General features: G+C 47.2%; 1 protein-coding gene across 1 annotated transcript in view; it reads left to right on the top strand.

Moving 5' to 3' along the window:
• Positions 1-7,311: 7,311 nt before the first annotated feature.
• Positions 7,312-20,793, top strand: part of LOC135813984 (protein sidekick-1-like) — a 32,848-nt gene continuing 19,366 nt past the window's right edge. The window contains exons 1-7 of the mRNA XM_065327029.1: positions 7,312-7,981; positions 12,068-12,273; positions 17,608-17,713; positions 18,616-18,740; positions 19,131-19,269; positions 19,603-19,908; positions 20,643-20,793. The exon at positions 20,643-20,793 is cut by the window's right edge and continues 152 nt beyond it. Coding sequence (XP_065183101.1) covers positions 7,933-7,981; positions 12,068-12,273; positions 17,608-17,713; positions 18,616-18,740; positions 19,131-19,269; positions 19,603-19,908; positions 20,643-20,793 — 1,082 coding nt within the window. The 5' untranslated portion in view covers positions 7,312-7,932. The remainder of the gene's footprint in view (positions 7,982-12,067; positions 12,274-17,607; positions 17,714-18,615; positions 18,741-19,130; positions 19,270-19,602; positions 19,909-20,642) is intronic.

Raw genomic sequence — 20,793 nt, 5'->3', positions numbered from 1 at the left:
AACACTGTTTGTTAGAGGTGACATATTATTCATGCCCACTCGTCACACACTTTCTGGTCGTACCCCTAGCACAGTATTACAGGTTCAAAGTCACGTTAGTGTGCTTATCAAGTACTCATACATGTCCAGCTCCCTTCCTACTTTAATCCCAATCGAACTCGCGCACTTCCACCGAAACTGGGTGACTGCGCCCTACTAGATGGGGATTTGTATGCAAAATGTCACTAAAAGCGCCATTTCGTTCTTATAAAAGCATGGATGACCGCGATTGGCCCATATGTTGTAGTCTTTTGGACGCTGAGTCGATTGGTTTTGGTCCGAAACGGCTGCGATGCAGCGTTCCTCCTTTATTCCCAATCGAACATGGTTGAGCAAGCGGTCACGTGCTCCTGCGTACACCAGTCACCTGGTCACCGTGCCTGCAGGGTACACCTTACTCGCCTGTTTGACCTTTTTTTGGGTGCACTCCTGTCACTCGAGTTGAACTCGAGTTTAACCTTGGTGTGAAAGTTGTCGCCTGCTGGCGTGGTGACCAGGTGATTTGGGCACCCAGGAGCACGTGACCGCTTGTTCAACCATGTTCGATTGGGAATAAAGGAGGAACGCTGCATCGCAGCCTTTTCGGACCAAAACCAGTTGACTCAGCATCCAAAAGACTACAATATATGGGCCAATCGCGGTCATCCGTGCTTTTATAAGAACGAAATGGCGCTTTTAGTGACATTTTGCATACAAATCCCCATCTAGTAGGGCGCAGTCACCCAGTTTCGGTGGAAGTGCGCGAGTTCGATTGGGATTCAAGTAGGAAGGGAGCGGCTCAGCTTTCTCGGACCAAGACCATTCGACTCAGCACCCCGAAGACTACAACTGGTGAAATTTTAATTTTCACCTTAACTTCCCCTTTAACCCTTTACCATCCGTGCGTACATATACTTGAATGGATCTCTAGAGATCGATGGAAAAGCCGAAGAGCTCAGCTTTCCATTGCATCAGTCGGTGAAGAGCTGCGATGTCGCATTCCAAAGATTACGCTCGACATTTCAGCCACGGCAAATTTTAAAGTCGAATTTCTTTCCGAGTGACTGGCCTTGAGCGGGGAATGGCTGGCGAGGAGAGAATTTTCTCGTATCCAGCGATGGGGTGTATTTGAAGCTCCCTGGCGCTGGATATGTGATCTCGGTAGTGTCCTGTAACTCCTGTTTGAGCTCATGTATACGTACATGTGTACAGCTCGTTTAGAGTACAGCGTGTAGTGATGCTTTATGCACTCACCTTATTTAGTATATTGTACCCGTAGGTCTATGGGTATACATAGGTAGGCTCCGGCGGATTATGCTCGCGAAATCATGGAATTATGCTTTCATGGATTCTCGCATTATGCTCGCAAAATCCTCATATTATGCTTTGGCACGTGGGGATACATATTCACGTTGTACTTATGGAGCCTCAAAGTTCGGAAATTGGGCCTTTTTCGTACTTGCAAGTGGCCATAGCTTTTAAGTACAGTCAACTTTGCATAATAACGACACTCGGCGGGGCATCAGAAAAGTGTCGTTATTCGCGAAGTGTCGTTATACCCGAAGTCTCATTATATGTATTCAGGTAGAATGGACTGTGCTCTGGGCATGGAAACTGTGTCGTTATTCGCGAATTGTCGTTATATCCGCAGTCGTTATTAGCGAAGTTGACTGTACAACTAAAATGTTACCGGAGTATCCCCATACGACGGTGTCCATTCATGCATGCTAGAGATCAACATGGAAAAGAGAAAACCTACTTCTTCTATTCATTAGTTGACTTCTTTTGTAAAAAGATTTTTTCATTGCCAAATTATTTTGAGTTACCTTTGACATTTATCATGTTCAAATGTCTTCGTAATCGTCATACTCGTCCAACCAATGTCACCCTCACTCTGCGAATAATCAGCTGATCTCTCCCGTACCTCCACCTCTCCTTCCATCATGACCGAGCATCAACTAGTATGTACTAGTATACATCTTAATATTACATTAGAGCAATATCCATAGCCTGCAGTGCACAGTCATGGCTGCTAAAATCCAGAGATCATGACTTCGTACTTCGAAGTAACATGCATATTACATGTACGCGGAGTTTTGCGGACTACCCGACCTTCACTATCTTGTCCGCCCCAGGATACCTGATGATAAAGGCTGATTCACTCGCATCTTCTGCTACATGTACTGTATCATTTAGAAAAGCGATCCTGTCAGCTTTTCTATTATTGTGTTCACATGGTAGTAGTGTGAGAAAGAACTTACTTTGAAGAAGACGAGCAGATGATAATCTACTGCCATGATTTCTACCCTGCTTTTCATTGAAAACACTATCTGCATGACCTCTGAACCCTTTACCACGCAGACCACCAGCACAGATCAGGTGCATTGTACACACTTGTGTAGCCTACATACATGTACATGTACATGTACTAGAACTGTGGTACAATCATGTACAGTAAAACCTGTAACTAACGACCACCGTGACTAGCGACCGGCCTGGTACTACCGACCACTTCGTCAGGCACGTAGATCTACGTACGGTCTCACATTCAAAATGCACTGTGACTAGCGACTACCTGCTGAACGCGACCAGCGATCGCCTTTTCTTGTCCCAATAGAGAGGTTAAGTTTCACGTAAAAGTCTTACATGTACGTCCGTGAACTTTTACGTCAAAAAGTGAAAAACTCACGTAAAATTTGACGTGTTTCACGTGAGTTGACTGTCCCGCACGTAAGTTCATGACGTGAGTTTTTGGAAGTTTCGCTTGGTTATTCCGACCGAATTTGTGTGAGTTTCCAGAAATTTATCGAGTTTTATCGAGTTTGTTGAAAGATTTGATATTTGTGCAAACTAAACCCGGATCCTGCCAGGCAAAATTTCACGTCACGTCGCACGTGTAACTTAACCTCTACAAGTAAAAATTACACGTAACGTGAGATTTGCACCGCGTTTTGAAAAAGGGCAAAAAACGTGTAACTTAACCTCTCTAATGTCGAATTTTGACCCGTAACTACTTGTAGCGACCGCGATGTAGGAAATCAAACATTGCTCGAAGCTCCTTCTCGAAATGTTGATGATTTTCCATGTACACTACATGTAGTTACGTCAATGATGACATATACTGACAATGATGACATACTGACAATGATGATGCATGAAACATTGAAACACTATCGTCTTTGGCCTTGTGCCGTGTAGTTGTGGGTTGCAATGTTTTCTTCAGTTCGTGGATCGATCCGTGGCGTTGGATACTGTTCTATCAGCTGCGTGCGTAGCCGCATTTACATGTATCTCATGCTCAGTAACTCGATACCCGCGTCTTGTTTGCAACAATGTTACATGAGTGAGCTGTGCTAGTATTAGTAGTCAGTTGTTTATGACGAAGCCGAAGCGCTCCACACCGCACAACCGTCACTAGCACTAGCACTGGTCATGTCTGTACTACTAGTGACTGTGTCGTGATGTGCCAGTTCACGCATGTACTTCAGAAGTTCAGTACGTGGTCCCCAGATTGCAGTGCAGTGGTAGGCAACACGCACATACACACACTCAGTGACCATGGTGACACAACACTCAATCTCAACACACTACTACTTGTAAAGTTGTAGTACTTACACAGACAACAGTCAGTCATCAAGACTACACAAGAGTCAACACAACAGGATCTACATTTTTTGTAGGACTGTGTGTGTGTGACAGTGGCCGTGGGTAGACACTTTTACCGCACAGGCCCACCCGGACGATAACGGTAAAACACTCAGTCCGAAATCACTGCGGCATTGCGTAATCTGCTCATTGCCCAACTACATTACCTTGTCCTTTGCCTTTGGCTGTGCATGTGGCAACCAGCCTCAGCTCAGTGAATGATCTGCAACTGAGCCATGGATCCAGCAAGCCAGGATGCATCATGAATGCAGTAGTCCACCTGCTAGCTTTGTCTTATCTTGGCTGAAGTACTAGTGCTAGTAGTAGTACTAGTAGTCTCTGTGTACGTGTAGCTGTGTGAGTGTACAAAAATCATACAGTCCATTGTATCGTCTATCGGCAGCTATCACACGGTTTCTGATCACCACTGATCAAGGGAAGGGCGATGCCACACAACAGGTCTTCGTGTGTTTGTTAGCGCCAGTAATATGGCTAGATTGGAAGCGCTATTTTAGCCTACTACTACATTGTACTTGTGTTGTGAAGCAGGAAGGAGAGCCATTCATCACGTCCATTGTTCTGGCCCACACACCAGGGAATACATGATCGAGTCACGCAAGGCTAAACTAAAGGCTAGTATTGTAGTAAAGCTAGCAAACGAGCCAAAACATCTCAAGTGTATGCCAACCATGGAGCTCTACACATACATGTAGATCTACGTAGGGTAGGTCTACGTGTACTAGTAGTGTACTAGTAGCCTGTAGCCTGTAGGCTCCATGCCATGGTGCTAACGACAGACTCAGTATCCTCTATCCAAGCCCCAGCCGCACAGCCGCTCGCCGCGCTATGCGCTGTCGGCGCGAATACCCGGCCCATAGTTCTACTACTACTACACTCTACACTATTACTAGTAGTAGTACTACAGTCTACAGCTCAAAAGCCAGCCTACTTTTCAAGTAAGTAATACTAATAGTTTCGACGCCTAAAAACTGGATATGTTTATCCGGATTGAAAATCCCATTCTGCTGTGGCCAGCTCAACAAGGCGCTACTGCTTCGTAACTAACTGGACTCCATGTATACACTCTAGACTACTATTATACAGGCAGTCCACCAGGTCTATCCGGTTCACTCTCCACTCTCCACCGGACTACTACATCATTACATGTAGTACAATAATCATGTAGATTGTAGTAACTGAGCCCAGACTTATACATGTAAAAAGGCAGATCATGCTTTCTATAAATCTGTGTGGTTCACGTGTGGAGTACGCTCAGCACTAAACTAAAGACTAAGTGCTGAGTGTACTCCACACGGCCATATCAGCCATGTTTTCTGCTCAGCTGATCATGTCGACACTACGGCTAGCTCAGCTCAGGGCTGGACCAGGTAGAGCCTACTACTAGTACTAGATCGAAACTCGAACCGGTTACCTGTGGTCAAAACACGGGGATGTTTCTGTCCAGGTACCGTGTTTTGTCTCCTGTCCCAACTAACGTGTTACTTCTGAAAAACCGCACCCCGAAGCTCGCAGTGACAAGTAGATGACACCAGAGGTTTGTCATTCCCACTGACTTTGATCGCTTGGCACTTATCTTTGGACGTGCCTTTGTACGTTGCTCACTAGCACTGCTCGCTTAGAGTTGTCAGGAGGGACACCTGTGATACGATTTGTAAGCCTATCTTCTTTCAACAGGTCGCTGCGATGCCTCAGTTTGCTGGCACTACGTTACGCGTCGTAGCGAAATCTTATCGGCAACGCATGAGCCGCCGCTATGAGTCTCGCTGCCGCCTTTTTTCGGAGTTCCTATGGCCACGAACGAAAGGCCGACATTGAACCGATACGGTGAGTTCGGCGTTTCCTTTCGCTGTGCCCCGAATCGTGGATATCCCAGGCTGGCTTCGCCGCCTGCAAGGAGCTCGCATCTGCCGAAAACCACAGTCTGGAGCCCCACACCAACTGCTCAACCTTCGGTCTCTGTTCGTGGTCTGATGATTAGCCCGCTCTCTCGCCCTGCTCGCACGCCTCTCACCTACTCTACAACACGCTGACTCAGTGCTGCGCCACGGCACAGCCATACGCTCACTTCGTCACCTGCAAAATGACGCTTCGCCGAAGAAGTCCGAGGCGAGAGGGCAAAGAGCAACATCCACATGATTGTGCAGTGCTTGTACACCAGGTACACCAGGCATACCGGTACGCACATGCACAGCGGGGGAAGAACAGGTGCGCAATGAATGCAGAGTAGTATTACTATTAGAAGACTTTGAAGTGCGCGAGACAGCGATCTTAATTTCGGATTTTATCAATAATATCAAGAGTACATAACGGTTTTGTACTTCAATCAAGTCAAGGATCGTGTTGGAAATCGGGGAGCTGGATTATTGTCAGTATCGTACATACATGTACGTCACTCGTTACCAAGTCCATATCCATGTCTACGAGTCGCACGTGACCTTGACACCATAATAGGTAGTGCTGTATCAAGACAAGAGTCCATAACCATGATAACCCCCGGTTATGGACTCTTGCCGTCTTGGTACATGTAGTACGGTATCACAGAGTGGCTGGCAAGCTATGTTCGCGATCCGATTTTGTGCAGGGATCCGGGACGGGAAACTGCACGCGAGCAGATCTACTTGTGAAGTTGTGTACGATCGACTCCTTTTGTAGATCTACCAGTACACCAGGCCAGGTACACCGCCATGGTAGACGGCACCTTCTGATTTTGTCCGATGCCGTGAAACAGTTGCATCAACTGGCTAGCTACCATTGAATCTGTGCTGGTACAGGTCTACTCTCCATATAACGTAATCTCTGGGACCACGCAAAAAGTATGTTATATCGAGAGTTATGTTATGTAGAAAACCGTGTGTAAAATACAAGATGCACCTCAAAATGAAGGGTATTACAAGGCGGGTTCAACCGTGCAAACATATACACACTGTACCACCATCGACATCAGATACCATCAATGCCGCAGAATATATGCACAATAAGACTAAACTGGCTAGCTACGGCTACAGCTTGATTGCACCGCGCACGTGAATCTACGTTGTATCGAGAGTGCACACGTCGGGGACTGCGCCGTAGGGTGCGTTATGCCGAGGTTTACGTTATGTAAGACTAAACTGGCCTAAACTGCCTAGCTACAGCTACCGCTTGATCGTACCGTGCAAGTGAATTTATGTTGTATATCGAGAGTTCGCACGTCGGGGACCGCCGTAGCGTGTGTTATGTCGAGGTTTATGTTATGTAGGATTATGTTGTGTAGAACAAAATTTGTATGGGAGTGATGCTGTTTCGGCGCGGGATTTGATTTTTTTATGTACTAACGAGGTTTATGTACAAGTGAGAGTTGTTATATCGAGAGCAGACCTGTACTGTGTGTAGTGAGTTGTGAACTAATTATTACTAAGTCTTACTTGTGTCGCATGCTAGGGGCGCCGTGGCCGTGTACAATGGTGTACGAGCTGAGAGCTCGCTCGCGATTAGCGCAGATATTAGTACATGTACTGAGCTCATGAGATAGATAGCTTGCATGTACGATCGCGAGTCGAGAGCAGCTAGCAGGGCCAAATAGAGTAGATCTACAATACGAGCACTCAGTAACACTTGTCTTGACACTGTGAGTGTGACAGTCTAGTCTGGCGCAGTCCTGTGACTCGTGTGAGATCTGGCAGCGGATCTACATGACATAGTCCCTTTTACCTTTCGCGAATCGATCGGTGATCGATCGTTGAAAGACTTGCAGGTACTCGTACATACGCAAGCGCTGGTTTTATCGACATCGCCAAGTACCATACAACTTGTTTAGTACGACGTAGTTTGCACTCATTCTATTTTGATTTCGCGAACGTCTTCGTATCTCGAGTTTGGACAAATCATAAACAATGCAATACCGTAGCCACCGGCAAAAATGAAACATTGTTTGCCTTTCATCTTGTAGTGCTAGTGGCAAAGGAAGCAGGACTAGCTGCGCTGCATGCTTTCCCTTATTTGTGTGACGTGTTCCTGTCGGAAACTCGCATCTTCTCCTAGAGCTAGCTGGGACAGGAAAGCAGCTGCACTAGGCTAATGTTGCCCCCCGTTTGACTGGTCCAGCTTTCCCGTGCACGCGTGTGGGCTCTCTGAACTAACTTGGGCTCTTGCAGTGCGGCCGAAAGATTTTGCCGACTGCACCGTGCAGATACGTAGGCGGGCACGATAAAGACAGTAAAAGTCAGCCGCTCGTGGCGTGTTGCTGCAGCGTTGTCGCTAACTGGAGCAATGGACTATCAGCGACTGGTTGGACTCATCGCCCTTGTCCTGGCCATAGGTAAGACAGTAGCGCCTCACAATGTTCTTATCTTGGGCACTACCTCAGTACCTGGTCTAGTGGTCACACAGTGCAGTGGGCTGTGTGTATTATTTTTGCATGTTGCCGACTCAGTCTCAGTGGGTTTCTTGCTTCTCTTGCTGCTCCTGTCACTGGCTCCTCTCAGCATGTAATGATAATTAGGTTGGATGTTGTTTCGAGGGAGTAAGCAGAAGCCAAAAAGGAAAAAAAGCTAGTGCAGTGTCGTGTCAGCCATGGTCAACCCGCGTCCAAAAAGTGAAAGCAAGGCTGGGAGTTGCCAGCCAACGTCGCAGCTGTGTCCGTGTTCTGTTGATCAAATCCGCTGTGCAAAGCATAGACTCGCTGGGGAGTCTTTGATGTTTGTAGGTGTGAACTGGGTGCTGCATGCCGCATGCAGTGGGTCTGAGAAGATGCTCGTTCCCTATGACAGAAAGGCTGTTATGGCTGGGGCGCGCGGTACCTTGAAGTACGGAACAAACAAACTATGTACTAGTAACTAGTGAGTAGTGTGGGGATGAAATGCACTGAGTGAGTCTGTGTTTGTGACAGACAGGCTGTGCTCTAGAGTAAAGAGTAAAGTAATGGCTTACTAACACTGGAGAGTTGTCTACTACATGTACTTAGAAGTAGAAGTGCTTGTGGTCACCTAGGCCAGTGCTTGAAGTAGAAATGGCAATTGTTTTATCACCACTGGCCACAATGTACAATGTAGCTGGTGTGATCATTTGAACAACAATGAACATGCCATTAATCGACTGGCACTGCTTGAAACTGGACCAATTATTTGCTGCACTCAAGCAGCCTTGCATTGCACATGGGAAAGACTGTGAGTGTGAGGGATGTGGTGCCAGATGAGTGCACTAACTTTACTTGAAGAAGTTAGTTCTGTGTACTGCGGCTGTGAATGAAAGCTCATGCAAGGGCCCAGCATCAATTTTATTTATTTGTTTGAAAGGAAAGGTTGTGTCCACTGTCCAGATTGTGTCACATGATACTTGGCCCAGAGTAAGATTAGTTATCTAGCTGGCAACATATCCAGGCTACTAGTGGTAGGGGGGAGTAGGAACGTTACTTGGTGGTGTAGTCGTGACTTCATATCTGAGCAGGAACTAATACTTGGTGGTATATCACTTCATCGTGTCTGCTGTGTGACTTGTAGTTGTACACCATCATGTAGCATGCAGCAGTAGCCAGGACCAACCCGCCAAGTAAAGATCATCATGATTACCTAGTGGGGAAATTATCTTCACAGGCTTCAGCCCAGTGGAGTACATGTACATATGTTTGGTAATAAAATTAATTATTGTATCCAGTATTGCCGTAATAGCGTGATGGCATAATCAGATTATCTCACCAATCTGGAGCAGCAGTTTGTGACAAGGAGTGGACCAATTAACCACTTGCCATATCGAATAACCCACTTAACTGGATGATTTTAACCATTGATCTAGTTTAATTAAACAGGATGCAGCCCTGGATGAGTGGCTGTGGTCCTGTACACAAACTATATTTGGTCAGTGACATGGGTAGGCCGGACATAGCAAACACTGGGGTCTGCTGCTGCTACTGCAATGGCTCTGAAGGCCCTTGACCACTGTGACTCTGTGGGCTGTCCGAAGTCCAGGGGAGTCAATGTGACTGGTCCCAATGAAGACTGGACACCGGACACTTCTCGGATGTTGCCATGTTTGTTTAGAGGGGGGGGGGGGGGGGGGGGGGGAATCCAAGTTTAGAATTCAAGATGCACAACTGTGGTGACAGAGGCCACCTTGGCGGGAGTCTCAGTGTGGCGGGCATGAAAACCTACAGAAACGGGGGGGGGGGGGGGGGTGGAGGGAAAGCATGCTCACCACAGTAGTAGCCTCTGGAAACCTCACTCTTCAAAAGACTACAGTTGTTATTACAGTACTGACGTTCAACAGGGGGGGGGGGGGGGGGGGGAGTTTCCCATAGCCATTCTATCCTGTCGGATCTTGGGGTCAGTTCATCTTAGACAGAGGAATTTTTTGGAAACTCACACCACCTGTTTTCAAGTACCAGTACTCCTACTGGAGGCTTTTGGTTCAGATTGATGTCTGATGACAAGATGGCAGGAAGATCATGCCCATGTGTGTGTGTGTGTGTGTGTGTGTGTGTGTGTGTGTGTGTGTGTGTGTGTGTGTGTGTGTGTGTGTGTGTGTGTGTGTGTGTGTGTGTGTGTGTGTGTGTGTGTGTGTGTGCGTGCGTGCATGCGTGCGTGCGTATGCTTGTGTTAGTGAGTCTCCTCATGATGTTATGAGGTTATGTTGTCATTTGGGCCGGGGCTACCTGAGAGGGGAGAAGGGGCAGCCTTAGTGATGTGTGGGCAACTGTACGAGTACCGTAATGGTGTGTATCAAAGCGTATCAAAGCCGGTCTTATTCCTGTAGAAGCGGATGTTAGTGCTAGACTTCTACTCAAGCCAGACTTCTATCCGAACCAGGTATTCAGTCTGTGTATGTCAACACGAAAATCAGGCTTAGGTGCCGCAAGTGCATCTAGAAAATCAGGCTTGTATTCAAAACAGCTTCTTCGCATACGAGGCATGCTTTAACACAAGACAGTGTCACACTGTACGAGTATGCATCATCTGCACTAGGCAGTAATGATGCTAATTCAGGTGGACCCGATTGATTGTGTGCTCCGGACATGCTCTATTTCTGTCCGCTGCTGTCAGTACTAAGTCTTTGTGTCACTCCCGCATCAGTCTTTTTTTTGGCTTTCTCGGAACTCCTGACGTAACTACAATGCAGCCGGGGTATTTGGAGATATTGCCCCCAGGTGGTCATGTGCACTTCGCATGGGGCATACCTGAGATAGCATCTGTCATGGCCAGATCTGCTCCAAAATGTTCAAAAGTCGTAACCCACAACTTTATCCACCTTTGTTTGCATCTGTTCATTTCCGTGAAGGGGAAGATCGTTAACGGCGATAACGTCGCATACAACTTTACGAGTGAAGCTGGGTTAACTCGAAAACTACCACCTTTGTCCCAGAGAATTGCGAGAGCTAACATTTCTCACTTTCCAATTCCCTCAACTAGTGAATATCTCCTCCCAAGCAAGTCCTTTCCAAGCAAGTCCTTCCCAAGCAAGTCCTTTCCAAGCAAGTCCTTCCCAAGCAAGTCCTTTCCAAGCAAGTCCTTTCTCCCAAGCAAGTCCTCTCCAAGCAAGTCCTTTCTTCGTCCTTTCTTCGAAAATGTCGGCACTCACTAGCGTTTGTCTCCGTTTTAAAATATTTTCCCGTTGGGGTGTCCGAAATCGAATCTTCCGATACGCACATACAAGTAGAGCAAGAAACCACGTGGTTTCCTTCTCACTTTATTCTTTAGCACCAACATGTGTAGGGATGTGTGATGGTCACCCTGGTTTCAGAGACCTCCTATTGTTTTACACACCGTTATTAGTCAGTCTACTCACCTCCAAACTAGGTTTCCAGCCGAGTCTCACGCGAACCGTGACATTTATTTATTTATTTGTATTAGTCAGTCCCGTAGGTGGGTCGGCAGTGAAACCAGGCTTTACTGCACGCGCTACCATTATTACCGCGAACCGTGACATTTATTTATTTATTTGTATTAGTCAGTCCCGTAGGTGGGTCGGCAGTGAAACCAGGCTTTACTGCACGCGCTACCATTACCCCCCCCCCACCACCACCACCACAGCACCAGCACCAGCACTCAGGCTACCACCAGCACTACCACCATCATCACCACCACCACCACCACTACTTTCTTACTTGTTTTTGGAAAGGAAGATAATATATCATGATAAGCTTGGAGAGAAATATCAATATGCATGGAACAACCGAGGATAAGCTGAATGGTCACTGATCAGTTGAAAAAAGTTGGACGTGTCTGCAGCTGGTGGCCGATGCTATAATGTGTTCTGTGCATGTGACTGGGCACGGTAAAGTGGCGGACAGCGATAGCTGGTTGCTTGGTGTTGCAGTACTCACTAGGACCATGTTTGACTATGGGATGACTTTTTCTGTGCCTTTAATGTGCTCTCTGTGGTCTGTGTAATGCCTGCACTCTCGTTCTTCCAGCGGATAGCATAGTGCTATGCCAGGTACAACTACCAATCGCCATCACCATACGCCCCAGTGATGGCACTGTTGTCAAGCTGGGAGAGTCGCTAACCGTCCAGTGCAATTACTCCCAGGCGCAAGGTCACGTACCAATCATTATGCAATTCAATGGACAATTGCTTGTTGCTTCAGAAACTTATGTGCAAGATGCGAAGATGTCCACAGTAAGTAGGAGATGATGAATGCAGCACAGTATGAGGGGGGGGGACTTTGCTTTGTACAAGGACATGCACATGCTCATGTGCTGTGACCGTGGATGAGTATTGCACTTCGGTTATTCATGCAGATGCTGAGCAATAACTGTGCTGCCCGATGTGCGGCGATACCACGAAACAGTAACTGTGGATGCGGTTTATATGCACATTCAGTTGGTATCTCGTGCACTGTGCATGTGTTGTGCCATACCTTCTATCCTGTCCCAAGACAACGAAGACTTGAACATCTTGACACGTCCAGTTACTATGTGTCCTGTCTGAGGACACTGCTGCTTGCTTACACAGTAGTCACTTTGACCTAGAATACCTTGTACATAGTAGTAGTAGTTACCATGGGTACCACGTATTGCATGCTGTGAAGCTGGAATCTTGTGTGGCATGTTAACTTTGTATTTTTCAAGGAGCGGACTAGTTTGTGTCAGGGAACCAGTGGTATGCTTTTTAATTGAACCTCTTTGGTTGGGTTGGGTGACCGTGGTATTTCCCCTTTCAGCACTTGATAGCTCTGTCGACAGTGGCCAGTCGCGCTCTTGCTTTAAATGTGCGTGTATGTGTGTTGTTGTTGTTGTTGTTGTTGTTGTTGTTGTTGTTATTATTATTATTATTACCGTAAAGTACCGCCAGAGCGCCCCACCATCCCATCCTTTCGTGGTCGTATCGTGGAGGTGGTCTGCTGTCTGCAGGTCATACGACATGAACCTTGTACACATATTGCACGTTTTGCAGTCAATCCGTACCTTCAAGAGGACACAAGCTCCACACAAAAACCTGCCAAGTGTGACCTTAGTACACTAAGGTTCTCACATCGTACACACTTTGTTGCACTCTGCCATACGATTTTCCTTTCTCTGGCTGTAAAATCAAGGTGGGGCGCTCTCGCGAGACGGGGCGCTCTGGCGGTACTTTACGGTATTATTATTATTATTATTTCTCCTTTATTCACTTCTTTCGAAGGCGATAAGCCAGACCCACCGGGAAATATTTCCATGGGTGGGACAGCAAAAAGAAAGTGAAAAAACAAAAACAAAAATAAATAAATAAATAAAACCTAAAAACCAAAGGGACAAGAACTAGTTGAAGGAAGAGGAAGAAAGGAAAGAAACTCAATCCGAACTCCAACATCAAAACAATAATAAAGAATTTGCAGCGACAGGCAAAATACATCAACCAATGAAGGGAGTAGTAACAAAGGAAATATCAGTCTTTATCAGTCGTTATTCAAGTCTCTTAGCTATTGAACATGCAAACGCAGCAGAGGTGCATCTACATGTTAAGGATAGTTCTCAGTATTTTAATCGAACCTTGTATAGCCTCCTGTTGCACAATAGCCAGGTCTCCTCCCTGCACAGTCCGAAGGCATTGAGGAGTCTCCCCCACCAAGCCTCCCAGGGCACCGACAACCACAGGGACCACGTCAACCTGGTTGAGGGACCAAATCCTCGAAATCTCCCGCTTCAAATCATAATATTTCGAGCGCTTTTCAGCCATTTTCTTATTGATGTTGTTCTCACCAGGAACGCTGATGTCTATAATGTAGGCGATGCGCTCCTTGTCATCAACAAGGAGCAGATCAGGCCTGTTTGCTGATAGTTTCAGGTCAGTTGGGACCGAATACTCCCAATAGAGGCGATACTGATTACTCTTGACCAATGCCTTGAGCTGGTGGTCGAATCGTGAAGCACCAGTAGGTAGATCTCGTGCTTTACACATTTCGAAGTGCACATACTTTACTATCCGGTTATGTCGTTCAATGTAACTGGTCCGAGCAAGAACTGGGCAGGCACTGACAATGTGGTCAATTGTTTCTAAGCTGCCCTTGCAAAGCCTGCAATTGGCATCAGTTCGAGGAATTGACCTCATTATGGCGTATTGGTAATTTTTCGTTTTGAGGGATTGGTCTTGTGCTGCCATAATCATGCCTTCAGTTGAAGGTTTCAGTGTCCTTGATTTCAACCACATGAAGGTAAGCTCCTTATCTAGGCGATTCTCCTCCAATCGGCTCCAATATCTCCCATGCAGCGGCATAGTGGAAAGTGTTTTGGATTTTCGCTCAGCGCACGCTTGTTTAATGGTATGCTTATTGGGTAAAGCTGGTCCAGCTGCTGGCAGATCCAAACTCGACAGGAACTTAGCGGCCTTTGCAGTTATTGAGTGGCTTTTTGTTGTAGGTTTTTGTTGATGATACTGATAAAGCAGGCTTATTCTGTCTATTGGGCTGGTACTCATGTAGCGGGCCAGGCCACACATGCTCCGGCCGTGCATATCCTCACAAGAGACCAAGCCCCGGCCTCCATCTCCCCTCTTCATGTAGAGCCTGTTGACTGAGGCTTTGGGGTGGTGAAATCCAGACGCAGTCAAGGCTGATCTTGTCACTCGATCTGTGGTCTTGATTTCAGCCTCGGTCCAATTTACGATTCCATAACTATATGTCATAACCGGCAGAGCATACGTATTGATGGCCTTGATCATGTTTCGCGCATTCAATCCACTGTTAAGAAGCAAATACAATCTCTTTTTGTATTCTGCAGTGAGTTGCGTCTTGAGCTTCGGGTGAGGTATCATGGCTGCTTGCACTACTCCAAGGTACTTGTATGTTTCATTGAGTCGTAGCGACTCTGCAATGGTCTCATCGCCAACCTGGATAGAGCATCCTTCATCTGGTTTTCCTCTCCTGACGTGCAGCACGGCACACTTGGCCGGGTTGAGATTCATGCCGATGTCATCACCAACGCCACACACGGTAGACACGAGGGTAGTCACATCCTTTGTAGTTTTCCCATAGAGTTTAATGTCGTCCATGTACCAAGAGTGATTGATAGACAACTCGGCGTCTCTGCAGCTGACTCTGTATCCCAAAGGCAATCGGTTGAGCTCAAAACTGATTGGGTTTAGCGCCAGGCAAAACAGTAACGGGGATAATGTGTCACCTTGAAATATGCCTCTTCTTATTGAAATGTTGCCGGTAGTGACCCTGCATCTTCCCTGGTCGCATATGTGCATTGTCGTTCTCCAGTTCCGCATGCTACGAGCAATAGTTGTGACCAAAGACGGGTGGAATCGATACATCGTCAAAGCATGTAGAATCCATTCATGCGACACACTATCAAATGCCTTTTTGAAGTCCAGGTATGCCATGACCAGATTTCGCCCTTTCGTATGGGCATCCTCCAGAATCATCTTATCCACCATCAGGTGCTCCTTGCAACCAAGACCAGCTGCTGCACAACCGCGCTGCTCCGTTGCAAGTATTTCATGTTGATTGATGTGCTGCCACATAATCTTCGATATGGCGGCGGTAAAGAGCTTGTACTGTATCGGAAGACACGTAATTGGTCTATAATCTTTGGGCATTGCCGAAGGTGGAGAAGTCTTAGGAAGGAGAGTAGTAGCGCCAGACGTCAACCATCCCGGAATGTCACTGTGGCCATCTATCACCTTCTGGAAGGCTCTCCGAAGGTAAGAGTGCAGGCTTGTCAGCCTCTTCCACCAGTACCCATGCAACTTGTCATGGCCCGGAGCCCTCCACAAGGCCAGTCTGCGCAGGCAGTCAGCCAGGATGTCCTGGGTGATAACTGCGCTACTCTGCACAGGGACGTGTTCTTCATAATATTCTGCTTGCCTTACATACCACTCACCAGCGGTGAACGGCGCAGGTGTAGACAGAAGATCACTCCAGAATTCGGTGGCTTCACCCGCCTCTGGAAATTGCGGCGTCTCCAATCGATTTGAAGCACCACTAACAGGGTGTGCAGGCTCCCGAAGCGTCCGGTAGAAAGCACGCTCATTCATTTGGAACATTTTGTTGGCTTTTTTGGCCTTTTCATTTTCTCGGTATCGACGCATCCTGGCTGCTAGCGCAAGAAGTCGATCTTTCTTTCCCTGTAGCTTCATTTCCAACTCGTCTGTGTTTCCGACTTCAACTTCATATCTCCTCCAGAAGTCATGATGTTTCTCCGATGGATATCGTAGCATGCTGGTGAGTCGGGAAACATCCGAGCGGAGTTGATCGATTTCCTTTGTCAATCGGATCTGCCACTGCGGCGGATGGTCCTTGTCACTTCCGTTTTGCTTGGCATTGCCAGTCGGATGATTCTGACTGCCTTGGATAGTCGATATGCAAACGCAAGCACCAGCATACACAAGGCAATTGATCTCATGGAGCGACGCCTCACCATCAGGAAATAGCCGGCGACACACAAGCCTGAGCTGAGAGTTGACCATGGCGGTAACACTGTATAATAATTTATTTTGTACATGCTTATTATTATTATTATTATTATTATTATTACGAAATAGAGGTTGCGACTTCGGCGATGATTTTGTTTAGGAATGGGTTTGCTCCCACACTGGAGCTCGCGCTATTCCGCCGACGACTTGACACTTGACTGACTCACGACTGCCATCCAGAGAACACGAGAAGTCCATCGAACCTTCGACTCGGCAAACCTGCAAGAAAGCACCACTCCCTGCTCAATACACAGTGTTTCGGGGAATTCACCCCTCATCAGTTGAGCTTGAGTAGGCTGAGGAAGATTGTGCCTGAAGAGCACCACTTATATAGTGCTGTCCAGGCACAAACATCACCAGGGATACAAACTTACAGAGACACTCCGTTTCCAGCGCGACAAACACCTCGTGAACACCAGACAGCAGCGTGAGTCAGTTATCGCTCCTGGACGGTGAGAACAGACGAAGAGGACCCTCGGTCATTCACAACGCTGTCACCTCCAAACCACCTAGTCGCACGCCCGCGCTGGGCACAACAGTACGAAATAGAGGTTGCGACTTCGGCGATGATTTTGTTTAGCGGAGTGTCTCTGTAAGTTTGTATCCCTGGTGATGTTTGTGCCTGGACAGCACTATATAAGTGGTGCTCTTCAGGCACAATCTTCCTCAGCCTACTCAAGCTCAACTGATGAGGGGTGAATTCCCCGAAACACTGTGTATTGAGCAGGGAGTGGTGCTTTCTTGCAGGTTTGCCGAGTCGAAGGTTCGATGGACTTCTCGTGTTCTCTGGATGGCAGTCGTGAGTCAGTCAAGTGTCAAGTCGTCGGCGGAATAGCGCGAGCTCCAGTGTGGGAGCAAACCCATTCCATTATTATTATTATTATTATTATTATTATTATTATTTATTCATATTTTAATTGGGCAGTCCCCACAGACTCGAGGTCTTCTTACGGGGTGTTTGTATGTGTGTTTGTGTTGTGTGCGGGTGTGCGGGTGTTGTGTGCGGGTGTTCGGGTGTTGTGTGCGGGTGTTCGGGTGTTCGGATGTTGTGTTTAGCTTACGATCAGATCATTCTCCAGCAGTAACAGTGGACAGTACACATGTAGGTATCAGTCATTCACCGAGGCTGTCGCAAGCCCTACGATCTCCGTGCAGCTGGCTGGTAAGTCGGGGATCACAAGTTTTTAAACAAGCCGCCATTGTGCAATGCCGTCATTTGCACCATAGGCATCCCACACGGTCACCTGGGCATGGTCCTGTGGGTTGTTGAACAGTGCATTCCTGGTCCCAGTGTACTCACAGACATTGCTCATGCAATCTATATTTGGCAATGGGCTTATATTCAAACCAATCGCCTCGCCATTCACTGCGGCAAATTCGCTCATTTTTGGCGGAATTAAATTGTATGAAAGCCTGATTCTTCTGTTTCGTCTCCAATTGAGATCCATTGGAAGCAGGAAAAACATGATTGGCATACAATCTTCATGCACAGAACTTATGAGTCTTAGGAATCTTTAGCAGGGATTCAGTTTATTCACTCTGTGTAAATGTGGTAGTGGAACCTCTTGTATCCAATCACCTTTGGACTGCGGAAGGATGCCCCTATCTCAGAATCGCTGCCTGTGACTTGCCCATACCTTGCAACCGCACTGCATGTGCAACCTTATGTAGCACTTGGAGAAGGGGCCATGACGGTGTGTGCGTATCTGCAAGTACATCTAGGCTAATCACCGGGGGTCCTGGTATGTATGTGTGTGTGTGTGTGTGTGTGTATGTGTGTGTGTTTGTGTGTGTGTGTTTGTGTGTGTGTGCGTGCGTGCGTGAGTGAGTGAGTGTGCAAGTAGACTAGTCGCCAGGGCCCTATCGCTGGTATGCGGGCATAGTTGGCTAGGTGTATGTATGCTGGGCTCCAGTATCGAGTGTGACATGCATGTAGCCATGCATCTTATTTCCTCCCATCTTGCAAGATCTTACGAGGTGCACTTTATCATGGATACCTTGCAAACACAGTCATTCGCGGCCTTGTTGGATATTGTGATTTGTTCGTATTTGTTACCCATGTAGTGGCACCTCGAATTGAGAAGCCCACGGCAACTACAATCCTGGCTAATGCTAGCCAAGCGTGGCAGATAATGTGTCGTGGCTCAGGCGTGCCTCTTCCGGATTGGGAACTGCTCAGAGGAAGCCAGGTATGGCCGCTGGCGACTCTTCAAGTTAAAACTGAGAGTGGTGCTGTCCGTGCTAGTCAGGTGTGCCCTTGTTTGCAACTCCTGTGCAACTCCTGTTGGTGGTACTTCATGTATTGCTGCATCTACAACACTAGTACTGCTGGATTTTCTTGGGGGGGGGGGGGGGGGGGGGAGTCATGCCCTCACCCTTGGCCTGTACTCTGTAGGCCGTGGTGAAGTGTGCTGTAATGATAGTCACATATGCGCTGTTCTCCCGATTCTATTGTTGGAAAGATGCCCGTGTATTTGCGTATGCGCAGCAGTGAGGTTGCTTTTTGTTGTTGCTTTAATAGAGCTGTTTTATTGAACCTTGTCATAAACCTTTTCCCTCTCTTGCATCCGTGCTTTCAGGTTATTGATCGTCAATCTGCAAGAGCACAGCTAGTGTATACAGGACGATCAGCCACACCGTCCGATGCTGGACCTTATATGTGCAGGGCTCGGAACTTTGCCGGTGTCGATAACTATTCTCTTGCGGTAGTCGTGCAAAGTGAGTGCACTGCGTATGCAATATAATTATACGGATGGCTTTAGGCACGGTCACTAAAACACCGTGATGAAATGCGTATGAATGGTATACAAACCACGGCGGCAAACATTGGGTAATTCATGACTTTGATCGACCTATCGGCTCTTGTGAATGCGTGTGTATGGAAATTTTAGCTGCGCAACCTAGAGTGGTGTCTCCTATGAGCTATACTGCCGCGGGTATGTGTCTCCTCAGCTGTGTTTATATGTAGCCGGTTGTGTGCCCTAAACTTGACGGGGTATTCTGGGATAACATTAATCACGCCCTGTGCCATTTTTGTGTTTTTCTTGTCAGCTCCACCAAGCGCGACTGTGCCAGGTGCAGGGACAGCAGCGGCCATCCCTATTGGACGTACGCTGTCGTTGTCATGTGTAGCAGATGGTCTGCCCGTACCTGATGTTCGATGGTTGCATGACGGTATCTACATTGACCAGCAGTCTAACAGCTCAGCCCGAGTAGCCGAAACCAATCTTACCGCTGGAAGTGTCCGCAGTACATTGACCGTGGACAGAGTCGTACGTAATGATGCCGGCATATATTTGTGTAGCGCTGCAAACCTTTTAGGCCAACAGTCCGCTGGCCGAACTGTGGTAGTTCAAGGTAAGCTGTAACTTGAAGTAGTGAAGCTGTTCGTACATTGTACTGGTTTTCTGTATATCCAATTACCGTAAAGTCTTGTACAAAAGCCGCACTTGAATAGAAGCCGCAATTTTGAGTCCATCAAATCACACATAAGCCTGGTTTTAGTGTTGACATACATAGAAATACCTGTCTTGTATAGAAGCCTGTCTCATATAGAAGCCTGCAAAATTTCACCAAGAAAGTCGGAAGCCGCGGCTTTTATACAAGACTTTACGGTATCTTCATCCACTCCACACCAATGCTTTCTTGGCTTCAATGTTGAACGTATTGGTACACGCACAGTCATCTCCGGTACCACTAAGCCCAACAAAGTCCAAGGGGTTGATGTGACTCATCTGCTTCATCTGCAGTGAGCGGATGAAGATATTCAGATGGTGTGAATGCCTGTGATGGAAGCCTCCATGCAGAGTGCTTCTTTGTATTTGCTGCTGGACTAGTGTATTATTGTGTTAGAATGTCACAACTGTCGGTATTCAGGTAGCCATTACGATGAAGAATGACTACAGTACTTGGCAAGATCAGCATCTGTACCGGCCCGCAAAGGGTGGACGATCGAAACATACAGTCTACATTGTGTAAATTCTGTGTTTAGTTCAAGCGGCTCAGTTGTATTTACACTATGCCACCGCAGTGCATTTCTTGGCAAGGCTTGATTGGTTTTTGTGTGATCTGTGATCTGTGTGTATGCACAGTGCCACCCACTGCACCATCGGGTGTAACGTTCACATCCGTACAGCATACATCAGCAGTTGTACGGTGGACTGCGCCGGTGGAGGACGGGTTTGCTCCCATCCATGCATACTTTGTCTCGGTGCTGAAGGTGCAATCTGCTAGCAGTCCACG

This window comes from Sycon ciliatum, chromosome 4 (assembly GCF_964019385.1).
Source record: "Sycon ciliatum chromosome 4, ocSycCili1.1, whole genome shotgun sequence".
Taxonomy (NCBI): Eukaryota; Metazoa; Porifera; class Calcarea; order Leucosolenida; family Sycettidae; genus Sycon; species Sycon ciliatum.
Note: the sequence above shows the minus strand (reverse complement) of the source record. Positions and strands in the feature narration are given on the sequence as shown.